The 27481-nt window shown below is 45.0% G+C and overlaps 1 protein-coding gene across 10 annotated transcripts in view; it reads left to right on the top strand.

Moving 5' to 3' along the window:
• FAM193A (family with sequence similarity 193 member A) overlaps positions 1–27481 on the top strand; it is a 163507-nt gene that overhangs the window by 109344 nt on the left and 26682 nt on the right. For all 10 annotated transcript variants that reach the window (XM_042985100.1, XM_042985099.1, XM_042985101.1 and 7 more), the window contains 7 exons: positions 1917–2064; positions 8953–9030; positions 10586–10698; positions 10832–11074; positions 13485–13638; positions 13755–13934; positions 18915–19166. In XM_042985100.1, coding sequence (XP_042841034.1) covers positions 1917–2064; positions 8953–9030; positions 10586–10698; positions 10832–11074; positions 13485–13638; positions 13755–13934; positions 18915–19166 — 1168 coding nt within the window. The remainder of the gene's footprint in view (positions 1–1916; positions 2065–8952; positions 9031–10585; positions 10699–10831; positions 11075–13484; positions 13639–13754; positions 13935–18914; positions 19167–27481) is intronic.

Raw genomic sequence — 27481 nt, 5'->3', positions numbered from 1 at the left:
ACACTGGGCTCTGGGCCTGTGTTTAACTTTATTATAAAGTAAAACATAGAGAAAATGACACAAAGCAAATGTATAGCTAAATGAATTGTTGGCAGGTGAGCATCCCATGGCCACCCGTGAGCACAGCCCCCGGGAAGTCAGTACCTCTGTGTGGCCCGTCCAGACACAGGGTCCTCTCCCTGAGCTGCCGCTGAACTGGCTGCCGTGGTAGTCCTGCTCTTTCTTTTTTTTCTTCTCATATTACTCAGGTGTGCGTTGCCATCGTCTTGCCTAGTTTTTTGTTTGATGTATCTTTTGTATTTTGGTTTTTTTCAAACACGAATTATTTAAGCGAGGCTGACCTCATGTAAAGGAACCAACTAAGTTCAAGAAAGTTATTTCTCTCCTTTTTTTTTTTTTTGAACAGCTTTGCTGAGATACAATTTACATGCCATACAGTTCACTCATTTAAAGTACACAGTTCGATGGCTGTTGGTATATTACATCGTCAGCTATTAAAAATTGTGATAAAGTATGTACAACATAAGACTTGCCATTTTAGCCACATTTAAGTGGACAATTCATTTGGATTAATTACATTCACAGTATTGGGCAACCATCACCAGTATCTGTTTCCAGAACTTTTTCATCACCCCGGAGACTCCATCATGGTTAACTAACAATTCCCCACCCCTTCTTTTCCCCATGTCTTTGGTAATTCTTTAACCTCCCGGTCCCCACCCCACCCATCCTGTCCCTTGTAATTTATCTGTTGAAGAACCTGAGCCCTTGACCCTTCAGAGATGCCCAGAGTGTGGACCCTGCAGCCTGCGTGCTCACAGGGCACCGCACAGGCTTTCTGTCTGTGCTGCCGGAGAGCTGGTACTGGATCCAGAAGCTTCATCAGACCTGTTTCCTTCCCTGTGGCAAGACCAGGAGCCTCACTGTCTGCTTATTTGTTGTTATGGGTATTAGCAGCGATTGCCCAACTGGATTTTATTTTAAATATATAATATTAATTGTTCGGGAAATGTTTAATTAGGTTTGTGAATAAACTTACCAAAAGTGACTTCATTTCGTTCTCCTTATCACTTATTTTTTCACATGCATGGTATTTGTAATCGAGGTTACCGTGAGTATCTTTCCATGGTGTTATTATGCATTTGCAAAGTGAATATTTAGATAGTGACCCGTGTGTTCAGCCACTGATGCCATGTGCTGTGAGGACATTCTTCGTTTTCTCTCTGGATTCCATTCCAGCTCTGCTTGAATGTAAGCCCTGTGCCTACACATTGTGCTCCGATTACCCCACCAAAGATGTCCCGGGACCGCTGACTGCTTTGCTCTCCATTGGCTCAAAATGGAACCTGTATCATGGTATAGGAGGAGAGCAGTTCTCACTTCTGTAGAAGGGGGAAGAAAAATGTGTGCCGGGCAGATACCGGTCTCCCTTAACATCCCCGTTTTCCAAGTGGTACAAGAGAGGCAGGATGATATTACATAGAAGATGGGCTTTGCGTGAAGCATGGGAATCTGTCTGTGATGAGCAAGGCTGTGGAAGCAGGAATGGGAGAGAAAGCAGCTGCTCTGGGACTGATGAACAGCCAGCCAGAGGGCTGTGTTCTCAGGCCCCGGGCCCACCCACTCACTGTGCAGAGCCCAGAGCAGCCTCAGAATCTTGGTCTTTTAGAAGAGTGTTGTTTGGTGTTTTGGTTTTTTTTTTTTTTTTTTTTTTTTTTTTTTTTTTTTTTTTTGAGCTCTTCTTTGAGCTTCTCCTTGATTCCAGATTCTGTTCTGGGTGCCTCACAGCAGCCTGGTGCAGTGCTTAGCGGTGTCCCACTTGGCACATCGGGAGAGGAGGTGACGGAAGCAAAACTCCCGTCTCTGGCCTGGAGCCTTTGGACCCCTTTCCTTTGCTGAGATGCCTCTCTCCCTAGGCTGGGGACCACAACACACGACACGTGCAACGAGGACACGTACAGCACCCTGCTGCAACGGTACCAGCGCTCCGAGGAGGAGTTGCGCAGGGTGGCTGAGGAGTGGCTGGAGTGCCAGCAGAGGATCGACGCCTATGTCGATGAGCAGGTGAGTGTGTGCTGCCAGGAGATGTTGTGGGCCAGGCACGTGTGCCAGGGTGACCGGGGATGGGGAGGTGCAGGTGTGGTGACAGGGAATGGGGAGGTAGGTGAAGGTTGGGGGATTCTGGCCACTGACTTTCCAGAGGGAGCAGAGATACTGCGGTGCCACAGTGGTCTTCATTCAGTTGTGCCTGAGGGTGGCAGCAGCTGTTAATCAGGTCACTGTTGGCCTGGCTACACCCACCACCACCTGCATGCGCTGCCACCTGGCTCAGTGTCCCCTCAAGAGTCTGTGAGGCCCTTGGGAGCTCCTGAGCCTTGTAATTTCAGGAACCACTTCCTGAAAGCTCTGCCATTCAGAGCCCATTCTCGGTCTCTCACCATCTAGAAAAAGAGCGCATTCAGAACATAGTTGATTGTACTTGGCAGGTGCTGACAGGGACGGAGGAGGACCAAGAAGGCAGGGCCCTCCTCTTGGAGATGGGGCCTGAGGGCAGGTGCAACTGGTCAGCAGGAGCCTCTTAGGACAGAGTGTGGGACTTCCAGAGGGCACCCCAGCCTGCCTGCCCGGCTTTCTAAAACTGCAGGAGGGTGGATAGAGGAGGAGGAATTCAAAACCGCCCTTTCCAAGATAACAGGGTATAAGGAGTGATAAGGAAGCACTGACAGAGCTCTGTTTTACTTTTGAGACTCTGGGATTTGGATCTGCCCTACTGCAGACCCCGTGGATGCTTTCTCTTTTCATGTTATAGGTAGGATGAATATAAATGCAGTTCTGGTTTTAGAAATTCTTTCTTCATTTCTCCAGTTAAACTGTGACTAAACACATAAATGCCTCAGGACAACTCTTAGAAAAAAGGAAAGACTGAGACTTTGCAGAAATGGAGAAAACCTTTGGGAATAGGAATTTTCTTATGGATCTGTCCCTGAAATTAAATGTCTATTTAGGAATGTAATGTATAGTATTATCACTGCTATTCTGATGAAAATGGAGTATATGTAAAAACAACAATATGGTTATTTTCTCTAGGAAGGAGAGTACAGTCTTACTTTAAAAAGTAAACCTGAAATTAAATTTATTTCTTTAAAAGTCATGTTCTTGGGCACCTGGGTGACTCAGTTGGTTAAGTATTGCAGTTCACAGGTTCGAGTCCCGTGTCAGGTTCTATGTTGACAGCACAGAGCGTGCTTGGGATTCTCTCTTCCTCTCTCTCTGCCCCTCCCCTGCTCTCACTTGCGCGCGCGCGCGCGCTCTCTCTCTCTCTCTCTCTCTCTCAAAAATAAATAAACATTAAAAAATAAAAAATAAATAAATAAAAGTACATGTTCTTACAGCTCTAAATGCTTACAGTAAAAAGTAGGAAATATCTTAAATCAGCAACCTAACTTGGCAACTTAAGGATCTAGGGAAAAAAGACTAAACCCAAAGCTGGCAGAAGGAGAGAAACAATAAAGATTACAGCAGATAAAATACAGAGTAGAAGAAACAGTGAAACCAGACGTTTGTTCTTTAAGATCATCAAAGTTGTCAAATCTTTAGCTATATAGACTAAGAAAAAAAAGAGAGAAGACTCAATTACTAAAATCAGAAACGAAGTGGGAACATTATTACTGATTCTACAGAAATAAGAAGAATGGTAAAAGTACTGTGAACAGTATCAGAACAGAACACCAACAAATCAGATCCCTTTAAATGAAACGGACAAATTCCTGGAAACACAGAACCTGCTGAGACTTAAGTCACAGGGACACAGGAAGTCTGAATAGACCTACAGCTGGTATGGAGACTGAATCACTAATCAAAAATCTCCCAGCAGAGGAAAGCCCAGGACCTGTCGGCTTCGCAGGTGAATTCTGTCAAATATTTAAAGAAGAATTAACATCAGTCCTTCCAAAAAATTGAAGAGGAGAGAAGCTCGCCAACTCATCCTGTGAGGCTAGCATTACCCTGATACTAAAGCCCCACAGACACCGTAAAAACAACAAGACTACAGGCCAGCATCCCTTAAGAACATTGGAGCAAAATTCTCAACAAAACAGAAGCAAACAGAATTCATAAATATATTGAAAGAACTTTACACCATGACCAAGTGGGATTTATTCTTGGACTGGAAGGAGGGTCAATATGTGAACATTGATCAGTGTAATAGACTACATCAACAGAGTTGAGGGGGTAAAAAAAAAAAAAAAAATGATAGTCTCAGTTGATGCACAAAAATCATTTGACAGTATTTAACCCTCTTTCATGATAAAACACTCAACAAACTAGGAGCAGAAGGGAACTACCTCCACATAAGAAAGCCGTGTGTGAAAATCCATGGGAACCATCATACTCAGTGGTGAAAGACTGAAAGCATTTCCTCTAAGATGAGGAATAAGGCAAGGTTGCTTGGTTTCTCTGCTTCTATTCAACATGATACTAGAAGTTCCGGTCGGAGCAATTAGGCCAGAAAAATAAAAGGCATCCAAATTGGGATGGGAGAAGGTAAATTATCTCTGTGGATGATATGATCTTATGTGTAGAAAATCCTAAAGACTGGTAAAAAAAAAAAAAATACTAGAACTAATAAATGAATTCAGCAAAGCATCAAGAACAAAGTGCACAAAAAGTTATATTTCTGTACGTTAACAACAAATAATCTGCAAAGGAAATTATAAAAAATCCCATTTACAACACTATCAAAATGAGTAAAATGCTTATAAATTAATTCACTCAAGGAGGTGGAAGGTTTATACAGTGAAAACCATTAAACTTTCTGAAAGAAATTAAAGACATAAAGGGAAGTACATGCCATGTTCGTTGGAAGACTTAATAATGTTAAAATGTCTGTATTAGCTAAAGTGGTCTACACACTCCATGCTATCCCTGTCAAAATCGTAAAGTTGTTTTTGTAGAAATAGAAAAATACATCTTGTGGCACCTAGGTGGCTTAGTCAGTTGAGTGTCTGTCTTTCAGCTCAGGTCATGGTCTTGCGGTTCATGAGTTTGAGCCCCACATTGGGCTCGCAGCTGTCAGTACAGAGCCTGGTTGGGATTCTCTGTCCCCCTCTCTCTCTGCATCCCTCCCTCACAAAAATAAACATTAAGAAAAAAGAAAAACCCATCTTAAAATTCATATGCAATCTCAGGAGACCCAGAGTATCCAGAACAATCTTGAAAAAGAACAACAAAACTGGAGGACTCACACTTTGTGATTTCAAAACTTACCCATACGCAGAAGAATGACATTGGAACCTTACCTCACACCATATGCAAAAATTAACTCGGTAGATCAAGGACCTAAATGGAAGACCAAAAATATGAATGAAAATAGGACTCCAAGTGAAATACAGCAGACACAAAAGAATAAATATGGTAGAACTCCACTTATATGAGGTCTCTACCATAGTCAGATTCTTAGGGACAGAAAGTGTTAATTCATGGGGACCAGAGCCAGGGAAGTGGGGGGGGGGGGGAAGGGGAGAACGGGGAGTTATTACTAATGGGGACAGAGTGTCATTTGAGGAGGATGAGAAAGTTCTGGGAATGGATGGTAGGGATGTTTGTACGATGATGTGAATGTACTTAATACCATTGAACTGTACACTTAAAAATGGTTAAGGTGGCAAATTTTATGTTATGTGTATTTTACCACAATAAGAAAAAGGAAAAAAAAGTATTTTCCCTTTTTTTCCCCACAAAGAAAAGACATCCTCTTTACTAAAGCAACCAAAAATTTATTTTCACTCACCTATCAAGAAACCATGATGCCATTAATACAAATTAGGGAAACTGAGTAATTTTAGCATCTGGAAGGTACCAGTCTTTCTAGAACCCTTGGAATGGACATCAGTCACTTCTAATCGAGTAGTAGTTTAGGAATTATGTAGTAATTTCAAGGTTTCAAAACATCTGTAAAATAATTGAGTATTCACAAGTAAGCATGGACATGGGAGACGGCTGACAGCTTTAAATCACTTGTTTTTGCTTGCTTTTTAAAACGTATCCTTTATTTGTTATTTGACACATACATAAGCCTGCAGGTACCCAAATGTTCGGAAAAGTTAATCACAGAGGATGTGAGGAGAGGGTCAAAACAGTAGTTCTACTGAGTGTGTGCCGAGTTCTATACTAAAATACAGAAATTACTACCTTTCCTAATGTGTAGCTCCTTTAAAATCGTCTTTAAATGTGCCATAGTGATAGCTACTTGTGAGAAAAAGATTTTTCCTAAAAACAGCAGACGTATGTCACGTAAAGGGAGGACTGGCACCGATATTGAATCTTCCCATTCAAGAAGATGGTATATATTCTCTTTTTAGGTTTTTTTTTTTTTTTTTTTTTTGTATTCTGTGTTATGATTTTACCGTTTGTTTCCTACCAAGTTTATACCTGGGGGCTTCGGGTGTTGGGGCCGCACTGTCACGCTGTTGGCACTCCACCCAACACCCTTACTCTCCAGGAGTTTCTGAGTTGGCTGCCTCGAATTTTCTAGGAGACCGTGACCCCTACAATAATGTTTTGTCTTACCCTCTCTGGCACTTGAACTGGTTTGTTTGGCTTCGGTTAAAGCCTTCGGCACAGCACGAATGCCTACTGCTGTCGGCTACTGCTGTTGGCGCTGTGCTCTGCTCTGGCTTCCCGTTAGGTCACGTGCTTGCCTCGCTTACTGATGATAGTTCTTGGCAAATTAAGGAAGGCTCCCTTTTCTAGCTTATTGAAGTTACGATTTTTGTAAAAAGCAGAAGTAGATACTGAATTTGACTGTATGGTTTTTTCTTTTATGTATTTTTCTATATGAAGTGAGAGATTAGGTTTCCTAATTTTGAGACATGTTTGCATCCCTGGAATTAACGTCTTACTAGATTATGGTGTATTCTCTGTTAACCCATAACTAGATTTAAGTAGCTGATACTAGGATTTTGGTGTCTGTATTCTGAGGTATCATTGACTCTTTGTCTTTGAGGCCTTCTCTGTTTTGCATAAAGGTTATGCTAGTCTCGTAGAATGAATTGAGAAACTTTCCATGATGTTTTTAGCAGCATCCAGTTAAAAATTTTTTTTTTTTCCATAAAGGATTTGAGGGAATACACCCTAAAACCTGGGGCATGATTTGTTTTGCAGGGAGGAGGAGCGAGGATTCTAGACCTCATGCTGCCTTTTCAGTTTACATTTTACTTTGTTGTCTGTTCTGGGGGTTTTGCTTCATGAGTCAGCTCCACAAATTGATGTTCGCCTAGGAAGTTGTCTGCATCGTTTAGACAAGGGATTACAAGCTTGTGCTCAGAGGGGAGGCTGTGGGAGAGCTGCTGCCCACGCCCCGGCCGCCTCCCTGGCACACTTGGCATGGAGAGCACCATCTGCACCAAAGGAAACACCACACCCTCGGCCAGGAGGGCGGCAAAGGGCAGGTGCCTCAGAGCTGCGAAGACGTCCAGAGAAGTCTGGCCCTTAGGTGGAATCTCAAGAGCTTTCTAATGTTGACTCAGCTTTTTAAAAAGCACTGTGCAGGCCCAGCGGAACAGCCTGTGAGCCACCTGCTCACAGCTTTTCTTTGGATGTGAATGTCTACCTTGTACAGTTACTTCCTCCTGCCCCCCCTGCCTGTGTCTGCCCTTTCTCAGGCCCACTTTTCCTGTGGGGCCTTTTCTTCCCTTGGTCGGCCTGGGAGGGAATTTGGAGAACAGTGTTCCCCTGTTTATTGATCACATTTGCTTCTTCATTTTCCTGATAATTTCTGCTTTTACCTTTAATTTCTTCCTGCCTTATGGGTTTGTTTCTCATTTTTATTTTGTTCCTTTGGCTTGTTAGGTTGAACACATACTTTTCAGTCTTTTGTTCTGTTTCGTTCTCTCAGAAATGCATCTAAACCGGTACATTTTCTTCTACATGTTGGGCACATCTTACATAATCAGATTTGTGGGGCTTTCATTGTCAGTTATTTCTGTGGACTGTACTTTCAACTTTGATTTCTTCTCTTATGGTTTAAATGATTAAAAATGTTTTTTTCCAAAAGCATGAATTTATTTTTTGAAATTACTTTTGTTTTGTTTTGGAGGGTTTATTGGTAGTATTTTCTTGTCTATGGGATTAAATATGTCCCCCCCCCTCCTTTTCTTTGTTCGGATAATTTGGAAGATACAAATCCCACATCTATGTTTTTAGAGGTTATTCTGAAGATTTTAATAATTAGAAGAATACATTTAGATAAACATCAAGACTTCATTGTTTCATAGCCTCCCCCCGCCCACTAAAACTGTACCTTTGAGCCCATTCTTTATTCCCTGTCCCCCTCAATTGGGCTTCTTTTCTAATTGTGGTAAAATACACGTAACATAAAATCTACAGTTTTAACCACTGTGAAGCGTCCAGTTCAGTGGCAGTAAGTACATTCCCATGGTTGTGAGCGTCCCCAGCCTCTGCCTGTAGAACGTCTCCACCTTCCCTGAAGGACACCCTGTCCCACTGCACAACAGCCCTCCCTTCCCCCCACCCCTCCCAGCCCCTGGTGCCCCCGTCTACCTTCTGTTCTGTGGACTTGACTCCTCCAGGGGCCTCGTGTGAGTGCAGTTGTACCAAATTCGCCCCTTTGTGACGCCGGTGTCCTGTCCGCAGGCTCGTCACGGGCAGGCTGGGTCATCTCCGTTTCTGGATCTCTGGTTCAGGCAGGGCACATAACAAGAGGCTTTCGGTAAAGGATGAATGTTCACTACTGCAGTGACAGATTCAGCTCTGACATCTTAATTTCTTTTTTTAATGTGAGTTCCTCCGTGTTTCCCACGTAAGAAGAGCACGTGAAAGAGGTGGAGCCTCTGTAGGTGCTTTGTCACATGCACCAGATCTGAGATCTCCCCTCGCAGACGCCTGGGTGACTCTTGCTGGTACTGAGGTTTTTTGTTTGCATCTCCTTACTAGATGACCATGAAAACCAAACAGCGCATGCTGACAGAGGACTGGGAGCTTTTCAAACAAAGGCGATTCATTGAGGAGCAGGTAAGGCTGTGGGGAGGCTGCACGCCAGAGCGGGAATGCAGCTCGGGAAACCCCACCATTTCAAGGCCACACTGCCCTGCCTGCTCCTGAGATAGTGTTGTTAATCCTAGATAAACTAATTTTCCTTATCTGTTTCCGCATCCTCTGTATTCCTCAAGGAAAAACCCGTTTATCAAGTGACCCCCTCTAGCCCTGTGCTCTCTAGGCAGGTGGTGGGGTCACAGAGTGGGATTGGGCCCACCCCCCTCAGGCCGTTTCCCGGCCTCCCACACGCCTGGGCCGTACGTTCAGTGTGGCTGCTGACAGTGCTGCTCGCTCCCTGCCTCCCTGCTTCCCCACAGGCTCTTCCCTGCCCCTCTGCACCCACTGAGGCTTGCGGGGGGGGGGGGGGGGGGGGGGTGGGGGGTGGGGCGGTGACTTGTCATGATGGCCTCAGGGCACTCGACTTTGGAAGCTTGCGCCCCTTGATTTTCGTCCACATGCTGGCGTCTGCTGCTTTTCTCCAGCCAGCTTTTCTCCCTTGGCCCTCTCCAGACATTGGTGCCCCCTGTCCTCACCCCTGTGGTCTCCTCTGGGCCCCACGGGTAGAGGGCACCATGCTCAGCGTGCTCTCCTGCCCCCGGCCCCCCCCTACCCTTCCTGTATGGATTCTGTCCTATCAAATGGCCCTTCCAGCCTCACCCCTTCCGTTGCCAGAGCTGGTCCACAGGCTTCTCTGAAATCCAGATGCTTGCCTCGTTGATTGGAAGTTTGGGTGCCACTTTCCACGTAGCTCCTGGCTCCACCCCCTTCAGTTGCTGGTCCTTGTCCCTGCAGTGGGCGTCCTCCCCAACTGGCCTTGCTCCCACCTGCCAGCTGCCATCACGTGTCACAAGTGCCACTCGTGCTACAGCTCCGTGTGTGCAGGCCTGTTGGGCACGGTGTTCTCCTCCCAGTCTGCCAAGACCCCTTTCCTGCTCAGCCCAGGGTCAGTAGGCCTTCTAGAGGTGTTTCATTGGATGCTTAGCTCAGTGCTCTGCCTCTGACCCAGAGGCTTTTTTTTCTTTTTTTTTTTGGCCTCTGATGAAGTTACCAGCGAACCGCCTCCCCTGTGAATCACCCCCCGCCCCACACACACCGGCCCTGCTGAGCTGCTTTTCTGTTTCCATTTCCGTGGCCTCCTGCACAGATCTGGGCTGGAGCACCTCCCGCCTCATGGTTTCCTCTTTCAGGGTCTGAGCTCCTTGGGGGCCACAGTTTAGTTCTGAGCTCCTGGTCCCTAGTGAGTCCCGAGCACACAGCCATTTGGGGTCAAGGCTGGTGTCTGCTGGTGAGGCACCAGCGGGGGGGTGTTCCTGCTCCCTGACCTTTGTGCAGCTCTAGCCAAGGGCTGCTGCACATTTCAGGTCTGCCCCTTTCCCCCCACCCCTTCGTGGCCCTTTCCTGTTCTGGGAAGCTGTGGCCGCTGGCTTCTAGATGGGCGTGGTACATATTACCATGATTACTGAAAACTCAGACCACCTGATTGGGGAATAGGTCTTGCAGAGTTAACCTCTCATTTGATGATTCCCTCCAGCTAACCAACAAGAAAGCAGTTGCTGGTGAGAACAACTTCACGGACGCCATGAGGCACATGTTGTCCTCCCGGCTGAGCATGCCCGACTGCCCCAACTGCAACTACAGGAGAAGGTGAGCCTGTGCTGTCGTGTGGGCACAGAGGGCCTGTGGGACCCACGGCCTCAGCAGAGGCGCCGACCCTGACAGAGTGTGGTCTGACCTTCTCTCCTGGCTCTCTGGGTAACTGTCCTTCATTCCCACTCAGATGTGCTTGTGATGACTGCAGCCTCTCACACATCCTCACTTGTGGTGTCATGGACCCCCCCGTCACTGGCGACATCCACAGTCACCAGCTGCCCCTCCAAGTGGATTCTGCTCCCGACTATCTCTCTGAGATGCGCCCACCTAGCGTGTCCTCAGCAAGCTCAGGGTCAGGTTCCAGCTCTCCCATTACAATTCAGCAACATCCCAGACTCATCCTCACAGACAATGGCTCTGCACCAACTTTGTAAGTTGTGACTTTGTAATAAGATTTCAGAAATTTACGTAACCCAGTAATGAGAAGTATGGACAGTATTGTCTGCAGAAGTATGGATATCATTATAGTGCTTTTCCAGAAAAAGGATCCTTCATTTTTTAAGCAACTTTTAAAATATGAAATCAGTAAACCCAAACTTTGACACTATTTCATTACCTGAAAAAAAAATATGGTAAATTAATAAATGCCAGTAAAGAAAAACCACGTTGGTATGCAGGGAAGTGTCTCTTCAGTTCTGGCTTCACGTTTCCTCATTTTATTTGAGGGTGATCAGCCCGAAGCTCATTCCGCCTCATTGTCCGTTCAGCATTCATGCTTATTCCATGTCTTGCTAAAAACCCAGATGATCACTTTAGCAAGCGATTGAAAGGTTCTGTTTTCCGTGTTCCCACGTTATCTAGAAGTACATTTTGTATGAGCGAGGTGGCTGTGCCACTATCGCCAATTCACACCGTAGGTGAGTGGTCCCACGTTTGTTCGGAGTTGTGACCCTGTCATTTGTTGAGGCTTTCCACCCTGACTTCTGGACGGGTTGCACATGGATGCGTGTTTTTATTTTATTTCGGTACATTTAGGTTTGTATTTCGCTTATCGTAGAGCATGGGGGGGGGGGGGGGTCAGGAGCCCTGTGCAGGTGACGGCCATCAGCCCCGGTACCCAGTAGTAGAGATTGTTGCCCCAACTGCGGGCTGTTCAGCGCTTCTCAGATTTCTCACTGCCTCCATCTGGATTTCTCACGATGACTCCGAGGCTTTCCTTTGGAGTCTTCCAGTCCTCAATATGCATCTGGTCTCAAACACAAAATAATGCTAAAGGGATTGGTCTGAATGCCATGACTCTGTTGAGCTCGAACTGCTTTCTAGTCCTGGACACCCTGTGCTCTCTGGGAGTCTGTGAAGGAGGGTCAAGAGTGTCCCAGCCAGCTGTTTACCAGCCTCTAAAAAACGTATCGGCAGGAAACACATACAGCCTGATAAAAATGTGTGTCAGAAGAGCCCATCCCTGCTCACATGTCACAGCTGCCAGCGTCAGGTGTGAGCTCCTGTGCCTTGTCACGTGGTGGAGGAAGTGGGCTGTGGGCACCTTTCTCCTCAGGCTGGGATTGTCCGTGGCCGCTCCGGGCCTCTGGTCCTTCAGCAGCCTGGGGCTAATGTCTGCCAGATACGATTTACCGTGACCTGAAGCCCTCCAGCGTTGCCTTTGGTACGTGTTGTCTCTTTCTTGGTGTCATCGTGAAGGCGCTTAAATAGAGTCGTGCGGTTTTAGTCTCTGTTCAGCAGTGCCCTCCAGTTTTGGTGGGCTCTAGGGCCAGTGCAGCCCGCCTTCATTACGTCGAGCAGACGATTTAATCACTTCATCTCTGAACCTCGGTTTCCTCATCTGTGGGTCATGGTGGTGATAACATCTCAGGAGCGGCTGAGTGTCGACCAAGGCAAAATGTCCCGTCACCTCAGGCACCACAGGCCCTCAGGAAGCCTGCACAGCCCGCACCCGGTGGGTGCTGTGTGCTTCCCTTGGTGAGTGTGCTGTAGTATGTTGACTCTCTTCCTAAAAATGGGAAAGACATTTGAGTTGAGCAATTCTGGACGCTCTTCTGAAGCTAAAAGGTCGCTAGTTCTTAGGACTTTTCCTTCTGGAGGTTGTTGTATGCTGAGGCAGAAGATGGACTCAGAGGCATGCTCACATAGACTATGGGGTGACCACGTGTGGTCACATCACACCTTGAACAATTTGCACTGCAGTGGGAGCTCCGTGCCCACTCTTTCCACACACCAGAAAAGCGTATGTTTGAAGTGGCCTTCGTTGGCTACAGTCTTGAAATTTGCTTATAATTTTTAGTAAGTATTTCATTTGCCCATTGTTTAGATGTCTTGCTAAAGCTGATACTTACGTAAGATCATGACTGACTTGTCCAGAGCTGGCCTTATGGTGAAAAACTTTCAGTATTTTGTCAGCTAAGTGCCTTAAAGTTTTGTTCACCTGGCTATGTCTGAAATTTTGGCAGTCCTTTGTAGTCCTTTAATTTTAGTAAAAAATTGTGTCTGCTTGGAAATGGCAGAGAACAGCTGTAGACCAAGGCACTTCAAGTTGAGTGGGAATGCAGTGATTAATCTGATTACATTTTTATGCTTTTTCCAACATTTTTCTACTTTTGGAGTTTTGTTTTCCATTCTTCTAAATAGTACCAATGGTAATTGTTCAGGCATTTTTCTCCTTGTGCTCAGGTTACTGAGAGATAGTAGGAAGTGTGTGGCGCTCAGTGTAACACTCTTGTGAACAAGAATAGTGTCCGTGAAGGAGACGTCTGTGCTTTGTGGGTGGTTCACTCACTGTCCCTCCGGGTAAATGGCCTCGTGGTGACCATCTCTGCCTGTCTCAGTTGTAGTGATGACGAAGACGTTGCACCATTGTCAGCTAAGTTTGCTGATATTTATCCATTGAGTAACTACGACGATACTGAGGTGGTGGCCAACATGAATGGAATCCACAGCGAATTGAATGGTGGCGGGGAAAACATGGCTCTGAAAGATGAGGTATGGGTACAACTTCTTCCTGGTGACAATAAGTGGCATAAAATGGTGATCTGGCATCTTATTTTTTTATATTCTTGCGTTTTGAAAAGTATAAATGATAAAGGTTGTTTCTAAAGTCCCCTCAGGTAAGCAGTACCAGTAGTAGCTCTTCAGAGGCTGACGACGAAGAGGCAGATGGCGAAAGCAGTGGGGAGCCGCCAGGAGCCCCAAAGCAAGACGTAGCTCTAGGCAATGGGAGCCCCAGGAAAGAGGAAAGTAAAGTGGACAGTCCACCCCCATCTTACCCAACTCAGCAGGTACGATTTTATCTTTCTGAACTTTGTGTTTTGCCAAGGGTATCTTTCTCTGTGTGTATTTCCTAAACATGAGAATTATTGAATGTAAAATTGTGTTGTTTTGAATAACTTCTGAAGATGAGCACTGGAGAGGATCAGAGCATGCTTTTAAAAACAAACAAACATGACTCCTGAGCCCCATTTTGATCTCGTTCCTCTTGCTTGAGTCTAATCGACGGTCTTGATTTTGTAGCTCTCCAGAGTAGCTCCAGATATTTGGGTATCATAGAGGGTTTTTTCTGTAAAGAAGCAAGGGGAGAGTTTGTGTTTTTGCTTTTTAAATGTTTATTGTTGAGAGAGAGAGAGAGCGCACGCGTGCACACGCGTGCACGTGAGTGGGGGAGGGGCAGGGAGGCAGCAGATCCCAAGCAGGCTCAGTGTTAACAGCAGAGAGCCTGACATGGGGCTCGAACTCACGAACCCATGGCCCGTGAGATCATGACCTGTGCCAAAGTTGGATGCTTAACTGACTGAACCACCCAGTGAGACTTTTTTTAATAAGTAAAATAGTGGAATGTTAAAATTTCAGAAATGGTTGATTTTGTAAGGGAGGTTTTCTTTCTGGTGGATATCTGGTTTCTTAACTGAAGGTAATACCTCATGAGACAACTGTCTTTTCTTAGAGACTCAGTTTTATAAATAGGTTATCACGTAGTTTTTAAGTGAAAGGAAGACCAGGTAAAAGTCAAGATGCTTAGTTAATTAACTTACTTAATAGGCAGTGTAGATCCACGGTTCAGGCAAGGACGGTGACATGGTGAAAAGGTGTTACATTGAGAAGTCCTGCCCCCTTGTCCTTCACCATCTGCCCTGGCCAGCACCTACCCACCCCCAGTTTTAGTCCCAGTAGATAACCAGTCTTACTCATTGTCGTGTGTCTTCCCGGTGTTTGTTTATGCAAATACTAATGTTTCTTCTTCCCCTTTCAAATGAAAAGGCTTATGTGCACAGGCAGTTCCCTGACCAACTCGCCCTGTACAGAGTGCACTTTGTTCTCTTCTGCTGCCCTCTGTGTTCCAGCAGGTGGATGTACCATGGTTTTGTTTTTCTTTTTAGTCCCCTGCTGCTGGGCACCTGTGTTTGCTTCCCTCTTTTTCCCCTATATACTGTTCAGGGAGCGTCCTCACGCATCTTTCATACATAAGTAGGTCTATCCCCAGGATTGGTCACCAGCAGTGGCTTTTCTGGGTCAGAGTGTGATGGCTGCCCTGCCCCCCCCAAAGAGGCTGCTATCATACAGTTTTGGGGTGCTGCCAGTTTGATAAGAATTGGTAATCCCTTCAAGTTTCAGTCTCCATTTTATTGTTTATGGGTAAAGCTGAGCATTCTTTTATATATATCGATGGGCCATTTGTTTCCTTTTCCAGCTTATTGAGTTATAGGAATTAGAAGAGTTCTTTATGTGTTGTCCCTCCTTTATAATTATGTGATCTGAAAACATTTTCTCTTGGTCTGTGGCATGTCTGTTAGTTTTTAATGGTATTTTTTGAAAATCAAAAGTTTTTAATTTTGCTGAATTCTAATTCATCAACTCTTTCTTTTATGAATCATACTTTTGATGTCCCATCCAAGAAAACTTTGCCTAATACAAAACTCTGTTTTCTTCTAGACGATTTGTAATTTTAGCTCTTACTCAGGTCTTGTTCATTTGACCCAGTTTTTACTTATGGTGTGAGAGTAGGGTTTAAATTCATCTTTTTGCACATGTGGATATCCAGATTGTCCCAGCACCATTTGTTGAAAAGACCATCTCTTTTCCTGTTGAATTGCAGTGGCCATTTGCTGAAAATCATTTGACTATAAATACAAGTGTTGATTGTCTGCACTCTGTATTCTGTGTTTATTTGACCTCTGGGTCCTTTCCCATAGTGTATTTGACCTATGCTTTATAGTAAGTTTGGAAATAAGGTAGGATCTGCTCTCCAGCTTGGTGAGGCCTTATTGAAAACTGTTTAGGCTGTTCAGAATCCTTTATGTTTCCATGTAAGTTTTAGAATCCGCTTGTTCTACAAAAAAGTTTGCCTGGATTTTGATAGAGATTGAGTTGAATTCTTGAATATTTGGTAGAATTCACCTGGGCAGAATCCTCTGGGCCTAGTCTTTTATTTGTGGGATAATACAGATCAATTTGGGGAAAATATAGTCCTAACAAAATTGGAATCTGTCAGTCTGTGAATGCACTATACCTTTCCATTTGTTTAAATCATTGTTGATTTCTTTCAGCAGTTAAAATTTCTAGTAAGTAGGTCTTGAACTTCCTAAATTTATTCTTAAGTATTAGATGGTTTTGATTCTGCAGTAAATGGTATTTTCTAATTTCAGTTTTCAATTGATTGTTGGCAATATGTAGAAATACAGTTGATTTTTATATATTGATCTTATATTCTGTAGCTTAAACTCATTTATTCTTTTGTTGTTTTTCCTTTTTTTTTTTTTTTTTTTTGGTAGATCCCTTTGGATTTTCTACATGCAAGATTATGTTGTTTGTGAATAAAGACAGTTTTACTTTTTCCTCAATCTGGATGCTTTTAATGTCTTACTCTCGCCTTCCTGAGCTAGCTAGCGCCTCCAGTCCAGCTCTGCGGGGAAGCGTTGCAAGCGTATGTCTTTGCCTTGGTCCCAGGCCTGGAGGGAAGTACTCAGTCTGTTACTAGTGTGATGCTACCTGCACAGTGTGTAGGGATGACCTTACCAAGTGGAGGACATGAATCCTGTCAACTCCTAGTTTCCTGAGAGTTTTATCATGGACATGTATCTGGTTTTCCAGATGCCTTTTCTGCATCTATTGAGATGTTCCTGTGGTTTTCATCCTTCATTTTGTTACTGTGGTGTATTGCATCAAGTGATTTTTGGATATTAAACCAACCTTGTATTCCTAGGATAAATCCCACTTGGTGTGGTATATAATTTTTTTGTTTGTTGCTGGATTGGTTTCCTAATCTTTTACATCCATGTTAATGAAAGATACTATTTTATGGTCATCTCTCCTTGTGACATCTTTGTCTGACTTTGATAATATTAGCCTTAAGGAATTAGTTGGGAAGTGTTTATTCTGCCTACAGTTTCTGAAGCAATTTGTCTAAAATTCAGATTTCTTAAATATGTGATAGAATTTACCAGTGAAATCCCCTGGACCTGGACTTTTTTTTTTCTGGGAAGACTTACAATTACTCATTCGGGTTTTGTTTATTAATAGGTTTACTCAGATTTTCTATTTCCTCTTGAGTTAATTTAAAAAATTTGTGTCTTTTTAGGAATTCATCCATTTCACCTAATTTGATGGCATAAGGTTGTTTCTGGTATTCACTTATAAATTCTTTTAATTCTACAGGGTCTGGAGTGATGTTAACCCCTGGTTTTGGTAATTTTGTTTTCTTACAAATTTTGTTTGCTAGAGGTCTATCAATTTTTGTAAATAACCAATTTTAGGTTTTAATTTTCTCTGTTTTTCTCTTAATTTCATTTATTTGTATTCTGATCTTCATTACTTCTGCTGCAGTCTTTGGTTTGTTTTTCCCTTTCTAACTTGTGAAGTCTAAGCTTAGATTACTGATTTTAGAACTTGAAAACTTATTGAGACCTGTTTTATGGCTTAACATGTGGTCTCTCCTAGATGATGCCCCATGTACACTTGAAAATAATTTGTGTTCCGCTCTTGTGGAGTGTCCTACAAATGAAAGTTTGGTCAAACTGATACCATTATTCAAGTCTTTTGTATCCTTACTGGTTTTCTGTCTTGTTCTAAAAATTGCTGACAGATGTACCGAAGTCTTCAAGTATAACTGCGGGATCGTCTGTTCCCTTCTCAAATCTGCCAGATTTTGATTCATGCATTTGGGACAGTGTTGTTGAAGGTGTATACATGTATTATTGTTACATCTTCCTGGTATATTGACTCTTTTGTCATTATGAGATGATTCTCCACTAGCATTTCTTCTCTTAAAGACCATTTCATGTGACATGAAGAGTCATTCCAGCTGTCTTAGAATTACTGTGTGTGCACATTATATATTTTTTCATGTCTTAGAATGTAGGATTTGTCTTTGAATCTTTTAGTTGGGTCTTGTATTTGCATCTTGTCCATCGATCCTGCCTTTGGTCTGGAGTGCTTTGTTTATGGTTCATGTCATGATTGGTGCTGTGAACAGCTGCCATTTGCTGTCTGTTTCTCTAGGTCTCATATGTTTTGTTCCTCTGTTCCTCTTTTGTATCAGACAAAAATTTTAGTATTCCATTTTAATTCTGCTGTTGATTCTTTGTTTTTGTTTTTGGGGGGTTTTTTAAGTTTATTTTTAAGGGCTGTTGGCAACGGGAAGTGCCCCAGGCAAGAGGGCTAGGCTCCCATTTCTCTTACCTGACATTCTAGTAGATTGGCACGGATAAATGCTTCTCAATTTGCTTTTTCCCTTTGGTGGACTTTCAGATCCTCAGATGGTTGCTTTGACAATTGTGTTCAGTTTTACCTTGTTTCGAGGGAGAGAAGCCACCGACTGCCTCTCTTCCCTCAGCTGAGTCCTGTCTCTGGTACCTTCACAGAATCTCCATGTAACCACGCCTTAGCAGTGCGAGCCCCGTGGAGCCCAGTACCAGTGCTCTGTCGTCCCCGGCCCCAGCCCCCCTCTGTACTCTGCCACCCTTGCCAGTCCCCTTGTCCCTTCGCGGACAGGCACGGGAGCACACCGGTGCGGGTGCCACCTCAGCAGACGCCCGGCTGGGGAGTGAGGTGTGCATCTCTTCTCTCCTCAGGTTTCCTGCATCCTGGGCTCATGGGGTCCCCTCTGTACTTTACAAGGAGGGCCCTGGGTGACTTGAGGTATCAGATGAGCCCTGCCAGCTTTGTTTTGGCTGTGTAGCTGCTCAGCAGAATGTGACTTTTTAATTTGTCCCTTCTTTGTTTCGCTAAATAACTGGGTACTTTTTTCTTTTTTTCTTTCCTTCCAGGCTGAACAAACTCCAAACACTTGTGAATGTCATGTTTGTAAACAAGAAGCCTCTGGACTGACAGCATCAGCAATGACAGCTGGCGCCCTTCCTCCTGGCCATCAGTTCATGAGCCCAGAGAAGCCCACACACCCTGCTCTGCATCTTTACCCCCACATCCACGGACACGTGCCTTTGCACGCAGTCCCACACCTGCCCCGCCCTCTCATCCACCCCACCTTGTATACAGCGCCCCCCTTCACACACAGTAAGGTAAGTCAAGGCAGAGAGGGCCTGAAGCTCCCCTGTCACTAAGGTCTTTGCAAGAAGCGCATAGTTTAACAAAAAGTCATAAATTGTCAACTTGTATAGGACCATGTCTACTCCTGATGGGAGGTCTGCAGATGTCTCCTTTTATCGTAATCTCTTAAGCTCTCAGAATTTTGAATGTTCACGGTTGTAAGAACAATCACAAAAGTCATGATGTATTCCTTCAGAATTAACTAGAATGTAAAGAGTTTCCCAGGTGATGTTGGCATAACGAGTTATCCTTGGGTGCCTGCACAGACAGCTCTTCTCACCAAGACATAGTTCGGTTCTTTACTTATGGTGCCCTGGGCCCTGGCTCTTTTTCCTAACATTGTATGGGCAAAATACTGAGTACGCATGAGTCTTCTGACCCAAGCGGGGCTCTCCAGTATCTGAAATGATTATGCTCTCTATGTGCAAAAATTAAGGACTTGTCGAAATACACACACTTAAGGAGGAATCCTGAGCGCATTACAGGAAGAAGTCCCAGCGTCAGGTGGTTGTTGAGGGGTGGCTGGCGGGCACACGGGAAAGGGCATCCCAGAAACTGGCTGTGCTGCAAGCTTGTTCAGAGAAAGAGTGGGCATCTAGAAGAAGTTCGATTTTCATGTATTTCTTCTCAGAGAACACCATGCTTCTATTTGAGTAGCTTAGGCTTTGCAGAGAAATTCTTAGGTTGGTTTTATTCTTTGTACCTTAGATAGCTTTGCCTCCTTAGCTATTTTGAACTTAGCTTTATTGACTCTTCTAAATTCTGATTTTTGGTTTCCTTTTCTATCAGTTATTCTGGTTCAAGATTAGTTTTAATCAAAAATAAAATTTTCCCCAAACTACAGACTTATGATTTAAAACCGTGATTCTTAACTGGGAGAAGGGAGGAGAACGCAGGATGGAAGGGGCTTTTTCAAACCGCACACACATTTTCTCCCTGCAAGGGCGTCTGCCGTGAAGTGGGGTGTGTGTAGCCCACCAGTGGGCTTTGTTTTCTGGGGAGGGGCACGGGTAGGAGAGTGACAACCACTGATTCAGAGTAAAGTGAATCAGTTTGTTACGTTTTGTTGTGATAAGTAATTGGTAACTACCCAGGTTTATGCTTAAATTTTGTTCAATTGGATATCCCTCAGTTTGACATTGAGTGATGGCTTTATTAGTAAAATGATTTGAAATAGCATTTTCAGGTGTATATTCAAAGCCAGCCAGTTTTCACAGTCGCCTGGCCTACATAGCCTCTTTCTCTCTGGTGGAATATATGAGGTGGGGAAGCTATCCACTCTGTTTTTCCCTGGATAGAACTGCTGTCTAGTCCCTAGGAACCACCCCTAGAAATAGAGTGCAGTGAAGCTGATTATTCCCCAGAGGCTGCTGGGACACTCCAGTTAAAAACGGATATTTTTCCCCCTAACTTTTGGCCTTTTCTCAGAGCATTATAAGTAGTCCCTGAAATGGTAAAAGAGAAGAAAAATATTTTGGGGGAGCATCATCTGTATAAAAAATCTATTTATCTAATACCTTTTCAGTTTTAATCTAGTAGATAGACGTGATGAAGGATTCATAGGTAGAAGGGCAAATACAGAGGACGAGCTGTTAAGCTTCATTTCAGTCACTGTGCTATGAATGTCAAGACTGTTCAGTGATGCATGTAAAATACATTAACTGGATGCCATTTTTATTTAGAAAAATGAGATGCATTTGGCGAAATACTTCAATTGTAGCTGATCAAAAGACGTTTGTTTCTCTAACAAGCTAGCGTTGTCACTTACAAGGTCTTCCAAAATTAGTTTGTATTACTTGAGTTAGTTTGACTTCAGCGAATACTGTGAATACACGTGTGGCTAATGCATAACGTGTTCACAACCCCACAGGAGTTGGTAGAAGCCCCTTCTAGAGAATTCACACACTTGTTCAGTTACATCAGAGCAAGCGTGTTCAGAGGATGTCCCCATGTCATTGGGAGACAGAGGTGGGCACTGAACGTGGAGGAGGGCGGCTGTGCTCACGGAGCTCTTCTGCTTCCCTGTCTGTGTTCGTGGGGCCTTTAGGGATCTTTACTCTGGTAAAGTGGCATCCGTCACCATTAAGCCTTCGTGTCATTATAGTTGTAATTCTTTTAATTCATACTGTGGCCATTGTGGGTAAATATTTAGAACCTAAAACGCTTGGGATGAGTAGTGTAGAAAGTTTATTTGTTTGAACTTAGGAAAACTTGAAGATTGTTTCTGGCTTTCAAATGTCTTTGTACCAGTGATACATGTATCTTATATGCTGACATCGAAGTCATTTCAAAGTTAAATGTAGTTGCAGGAGGAAAAGGCAGTAATGAAATTCTAGACAAAAATTAAAACTATATGACAGGGAGTTTCATTTGCAAATATTTGCGGATTTCGCAGCCTTCTTTTTGTTACTGATTTCTGCTTTAATTCCCTTGTGGTCTGAGAGCAGACATCGTATGACTTTTACTCTCTCGAATTTGTTGAAGTGTGCTTTGTGGCCCAGAATGTGGGCTGTCTTGGTGAGTGTGGCCTTGAGAATTTGCATATTCTGCAGTTGGTGGATGAAGTCGGCTACAGACATCCGTTAGGTGGTTAGGTGCCGTTGACTGATGGTGCTGTTGAGTCCAACGATGTCCTTCCTGACCTGCTGCTGGATCTGTCCACTCCTGACAGAGGGGTGGGTGTCAGAGCCTCCCGACTACGGGCGGGTTCTCCCCTTCCTCCTGCAGTCCTGTCGGTTTTTGTCTTGCGTAGCCGGGCGCTGTGTTGTTAGGTGCTCACATGTTCAGGATGGTTACGTGTTCTGGGGGGATTAGCCCTTCTGTATCATTATGTACTGCCCTACTTTATCCCTGAGAATCTTCCCTGCTCTGAGGGCTGGCCTGTCTGAAATTAACACAGCTCCTCCAGTGTTTCATTTACATCAGCAGGGTGTCTCTTTCTCCATTTCTTTACGTTTAACTTAAAGCGGCCTTTATACTTCCAGTAGGTTTCTTGCAGACACACGTAGATGGGTCTTGTTTTTTAATATACTCTGAATACAGTTTCTGTCATTTCATTGGTATATTTAGACTAGCCACATTTAAAGTGATTTTTGATGTTTTGGGTTAAGAGTAACCATTTTCCGATTCTCTGTTCATTACCAGAGGCTTCTTTTTTGCCTTCTCCACTTTTAATTTTTTGATTCTAGTTTAGCTCTTCTCTTTAGCATACCGGTGATACTTTTTTAAAAAATTGGCAGTTGTATTAGAATATACATTTTACCTAATCTAAGTCCTCCTTCAAAGAACTGCTCTGCTTCGTGTTAATATAGGTACCTTTTCATAGAGTGTTCCCAGCCCTTCCCTCCCATCCCTTGTGACAGTGCTGTATTGTTTTCACTTACCTGTTTATTAATCACCCAGTGCATTGTTACTGCTACTGCTTAAGCAAAGTTATCTTTTAGATCAATGAATAATGCAAAATAAGTTTATCTCACTTAGATTTATTTCTTCCCCATTCCCTTCCTTTCTTTATGCAGATCCAGGTTTCTGACCTATATCATTTTCCTGCTGCCTGAAGAAAATCTTACAAGTTCCTTGTAGGGCAGGTCTGCTGGCGATGAGTTCCCTCAGTTTTTGTTTGTCTGAGGAGGTCTTTATGTCTCCTTCCCTTTTCAAGGATAATTTCGTTGGAATCAGAATTCTAGGTTGGCGGGGTTTTTTCTTTCAACACTTTAAGCAAATTTCACTCTACTTTTACCTTGCATGGTTTCTGATGAGATGTCCTCTTTAATTCTCTTCCTTATTCTTAGAGGTGCAGGGATCCCTCCCCCTCTCTTCTCCCTTCCCCTCCTCTTGCCTTCCTTTCCCCACTCCTCCCCTCCCTTTCCCCAGGCTGCTTTCAAGGTTTTCTTTTTGTCTTTGGTTTCCTTCAGTTTGATAATATAAAATGCCTAGGTGTAGATTTGGGGGTGTGTTTTTTTCTGTTTGGTGTTCTCTGAGCATCCTGGATCTGTGGTTCATTGTCTTTTATTAATCTTGGAATGTTCTCAGCCATTATTCCTTCAGGTATTTCTTGTGTCTTTTATCTGCCTTCTTCTGGTATTCTAGTTCCTGTTTGTTACATCTTTTGAAATTGTCACACACTTCTTGGATGTGTTGCTCTGGTTTTGGTCAGTGGTGGCGGTGGTTTTTTTGGTTTGGGTTTTTTTTGATTCTTTTTTCTTTTTGCATTTCAGTTTGAGAAGTTTCTATTGACAGATCTGGAAGGTCACTGACTCTTTACTTGGCCGCGTCCCGTCCACTGATGATCACTTCATCAGAAGCGTTCTTCATTTCTCTTGCACTGTCTTTGTGCCTAGCTTGTTCTATTCTTCTGCAGTTTCCTTCTCACTGCTCACGTTACCTGTTTGTTCTCACATGTTGTGTGCTTTTTCCACTCAAGCCTTCACCACATTAGTCATTTTAAATCCCTGTCTGATGATGCCCAACCCTTTCATCTTCTATGTCCCTCGTCTGCCCCTGGCCTGCCGCCCTGCTTTGTGCGTCTGCCCCAGTCTGTCCCGAGAACCCCTTTTGCATCCGCCTTCCAGTTATGTGACTCTCTGGTGTGTCTAACCTGCCGCTTCAGTTTGATGTATTGATTCCATCTGTGGTTCTGATTTGTAAGCTTTCATTAGTTTATTTATTAAAAAAAAAAAATTTTAATGTTTATTTATTTTTGAGAGAGACAGAGACAGAATGTGAGTGGGGAAGGGGCAGAGAGCGAGGGAGACACAGAATCTGAAGCAGGCTCCAGGCTCCAAGCTGTCAGCACAGAGCCCGATGTGGGGCTCGAACTCACGAGCTGCGAGATCATGACCTGAGCCGAAGTCAGACACTCAACCGCCTGAGCCACCCAGGCGCCCCTCGTTAATTTATTTTTAAAATACGTTAGCAACTTTTTATGTTCTCTTGTTCCTTGATCATGTTTTCTTTCATCTTTTCTTTCTTTAAGCATTTTACACATAGTTCTGTGTTTGAATGAAACCTTGAGGATCTAAATCTGGGTGTTTGGTTGCTCCTGTGGATGTGTTGTTTCCTATATGTATAGTGATTTTTTTTTATGGGGTCACGTTTTGTTCAACTTACTCGGTGAGAACAGCAAGGCCCTAAGTAGGGGAAGACCCCTGGGAGCCTTGAACTCCTCCTGGCAGTCTCCAGCTCTCCTGCCTCCCGCGGGACCACAGACCTGTCTCCCGTCACCGTGACGACGATGCATGTGCCCTCAAGGAAACCATCCCGTCCCCACACGTTTTCACTCTGTGAAAGAGTCCCCTTGATTTCTCTGTGGCTCAGCACCTTGTTACAGAGGTGTTTGGTGCCATTTTTCTGGGAGCTAGAGTGTCATGTCCCCCTTACTGGACACAGTGCGAGCAGAGGGGGACCACACAGCCTCTCAGAGAAGAATGTCTGTGAGCTGGCAGGCTGCGCCCCCTGCTCCTTCACAGAGCAGGCCCGGCCTGCTGGCCTCCATGGCCCAGGAGCAGAGGGCCATGACCGCAGAGCTGGGCTCAGAAGAAGCCCAAGGCTTCCAGCTCTAAATGTTGCATAGTTTCCATCTGGAAACGGAGTTCTGAAACAGACATTGTGCTAGGAAAGGGCCTAGTAATGGAGATAGAGCGAGGTCTTGAAGTCTCACTGGGAGTGTGAGGAATAGTCAGAAATGGTCACCATATCCTGGCCCTCAGTGAGTTCAGTATGAGTGGAGCCTGGCAAGGTGGCTCCCATGTGGCCCTGGGCCCTGTACATCTGTCCCCTCCCTCACTGGGTTACTTCAGCACAACCACTGCAAAAGTGATGAAACCAGACATGGAGCAGGTCTGAGGTCAGGTTGGAATTTGAGGAAGAAAAAAGCTATATGGAACACAGGGACAGAAACAGATTGCCATTGGGGGTCCTGCAGTGATTTTTAAAAAAATTTTTTTTAACATTTATTCATTATTGAGAGACAGAGAATGAGCAGGGGAGGGGCAGAGAGGGAGACACAGAATCCGAAGCAGGCTCCAGGCTCTAGGCTCTGAGCTGTCAGCACAGAGCCCTATGTGGGGCTCGAACCCACAAACCGTGAGATCATGACCTGAGCCGAAGTCGGACACCCAACCGACTCAGCCACCCAGGCGCCCCTGTGATTTTTTATCTGTATTTTGTTTCAGAGGCTGTATTCAATTCTTCTGGCCTGAGAAATAGCAAGACCGAAACAAAGGTGGTGATTTGGCCTCTTTACTGTCTCTGGCAGGAATGTTGAAGAACCATAGTAAGAAGAAGCAATAGTCACTCATCCCGCTTCCCGCTCACTGGGGTGTAACTGGAATCCCTTTCTGCTTGAGTGCTTAGTGTTGGCAGCTGCTCTCACGCGTGGGTGCACAGACTCGGTCTTTTGCGCTGTTGGCTAGTTGTGTTCAGCAGCCATGTTGACGGAATCTGGGTTGGAGGTGGGTTGGTGTGCAGTACGGCTGGGTCTCCTGGCTCCCGCAGAAACCCGGAAGGTGTTTAGAAGGCGTCTGTCATGTGTGTTTGTCAGAGCTCTCAATTAAAAGAAAAAATGTTACTTTCCTGTAAATCACTTTTGTGTCAAAGTGGAGAACAGTTGAAAACTTCTGTTAATTGAAGCCGTGTGGGTTTGTACAAAGAGCGAAATAAATCAGTGTTGTAATTCAACAGCATTATCCACATGTTGAGAGACTATTTTTATGCTTAAATCACTGGTGTACTTGAGCGGGCAGTTGTACTCGGCCCCGCAGTCGGTCTAGTTGACAGAAGCCGGTTTTTGTCCTAAAGGAAACCCACATCTGTTGAGGCTTAGCTGTCTTGTGGGAGAGCATTCCCATAAACACAGCTTGTTTGTGGGGACCACCTGCTCCCTTGGTCTCTACAACTGGACTTCCTGCCCTGAGTAAATGGGCTTCTGAAGAAGTGTGTGAATTGAATTGAATTGAAGTTTTCAGTTATTTCAGCTTTATAGTTGTGTTCCCGTTCCTTCTAAATTAAACTCTGTTCAGCCTTTATTGAACATCCGGTATGTGCCAGGCCCTGTGCTACATGCTAGCAAAACAGAAACAGGTGAGCCATGGCCCCTGTTTTTCAGGATCTCCGAGGCTAAAGACAAAGACAGAATCAAATCCAAACCTCGGAATGCCATGGCACACCTTACCAGGGATTGTACATGCAGAGTAGGAAGGTCACCCTGGAGAGGGAGGGCTGCTGACTGAGCCCGTGGGGTGGTTTTGCAGAGGAGGTGAGGCTGGCTAGGGTTTGGAAGGGGGAGCATGAGCTCTCTGGACACAGGCGGGCAGCAGCGAGGCTCTCAGCCAGGCTCCCTCGAGGGGAAGTCTGTCTGCTCTCAGCCGTGGGTCAGGAGGGTCTCGGGAAGTAGTGAGGAGCTTCGGGGCCCGGACGTGCTGTGGCTGTGCAGAGCTGCCCGCCAGGCCTTCTCAAAGCAGCCGTGCCGCCTGCGGAGCCAGCTGGCTTCCACCTGTCGGGCTCTCTGCCCCTTAGCAGAAGGTCTTCGAAACGGAGAAACTCCCTTCCCATCGATTCCTCCTCAGCAAAGCAGCTCTTAGTTTATCACGACTTTGTGAAAACTGGGGTCTGTAGAAGTACAGCTTTCTTGGTCTCCTCACTCTTTGCCCATGGGGCTCCCCTGACAGAACAGCTAGATTAGGCTCCTGCCTTGGTCCTGGGCATCCAGACCTGTTTCTTCCCGTTCGACAGCCCGAGGGTCCACTCCTTCCCCACCCCGCACCTCCACCTCCCTGAGCCTGTTCCAGGCCAACGAGTGTGCTGAGCCACCTGAGCAGCGTGATGCCCACTTCCTCTTGGTACCCAGGATGGGCGGCGTGGCCGGGGGCAGGGCGGGGTTGCTCTGTGTCTAAGGACCAGTCTCACAAAGTGGTGACCGTCCACCTCAGCCATCTGTGTGCTGCACAGCGACACCCACTGTCCAGTTTAATTCTTAACCACAACCCTCGGAGGTAGGTGTTTCCAAATTACAGATGAGAAAACTAAAGCACAAAAAGATTGAGTAATTTGCCTGAGGTCACACAGCTAGTAAAAGGGAGAGCTGGCGTCCAGACCCATCAGGCTGTGCAGCCCAAAGACTGAGAACAGGACTGGTGTTTCCGACCAGCTGTGTCACTGACCACACCTCCTGGGAACTGTGGTCTCTGGCTCCTGCTCCGGTAGCTGCAGCGAATGTCCTGATGGCCCCAGAACCCCTCCTCTCCGTCTCTACCGCCACTGCCTCCTCATCTCTTGAACCCTGACTGAC

The sequence above is a fragment of the Panthera tigris genome, chromosome B1 (genome assembly GCF_018350195.1).
Source record: "Panthera tigris isolate Pti1 chromosome B1, P.tigris_Pti1_mat1.1, whole genome shotgun sequence".
In the NCBI taxonomy this organism is placed as follows: Eukaryota; Metazoa; Chordata; class Mammalia; order Carnivora; family Felidae; genus Panthera; species Panthera tigris.
The sequence above is the reverse complement of the archived record's forward strand: the minus strand, read 5'-3'. Positions and strand labels throughout refer to the sequence as shown.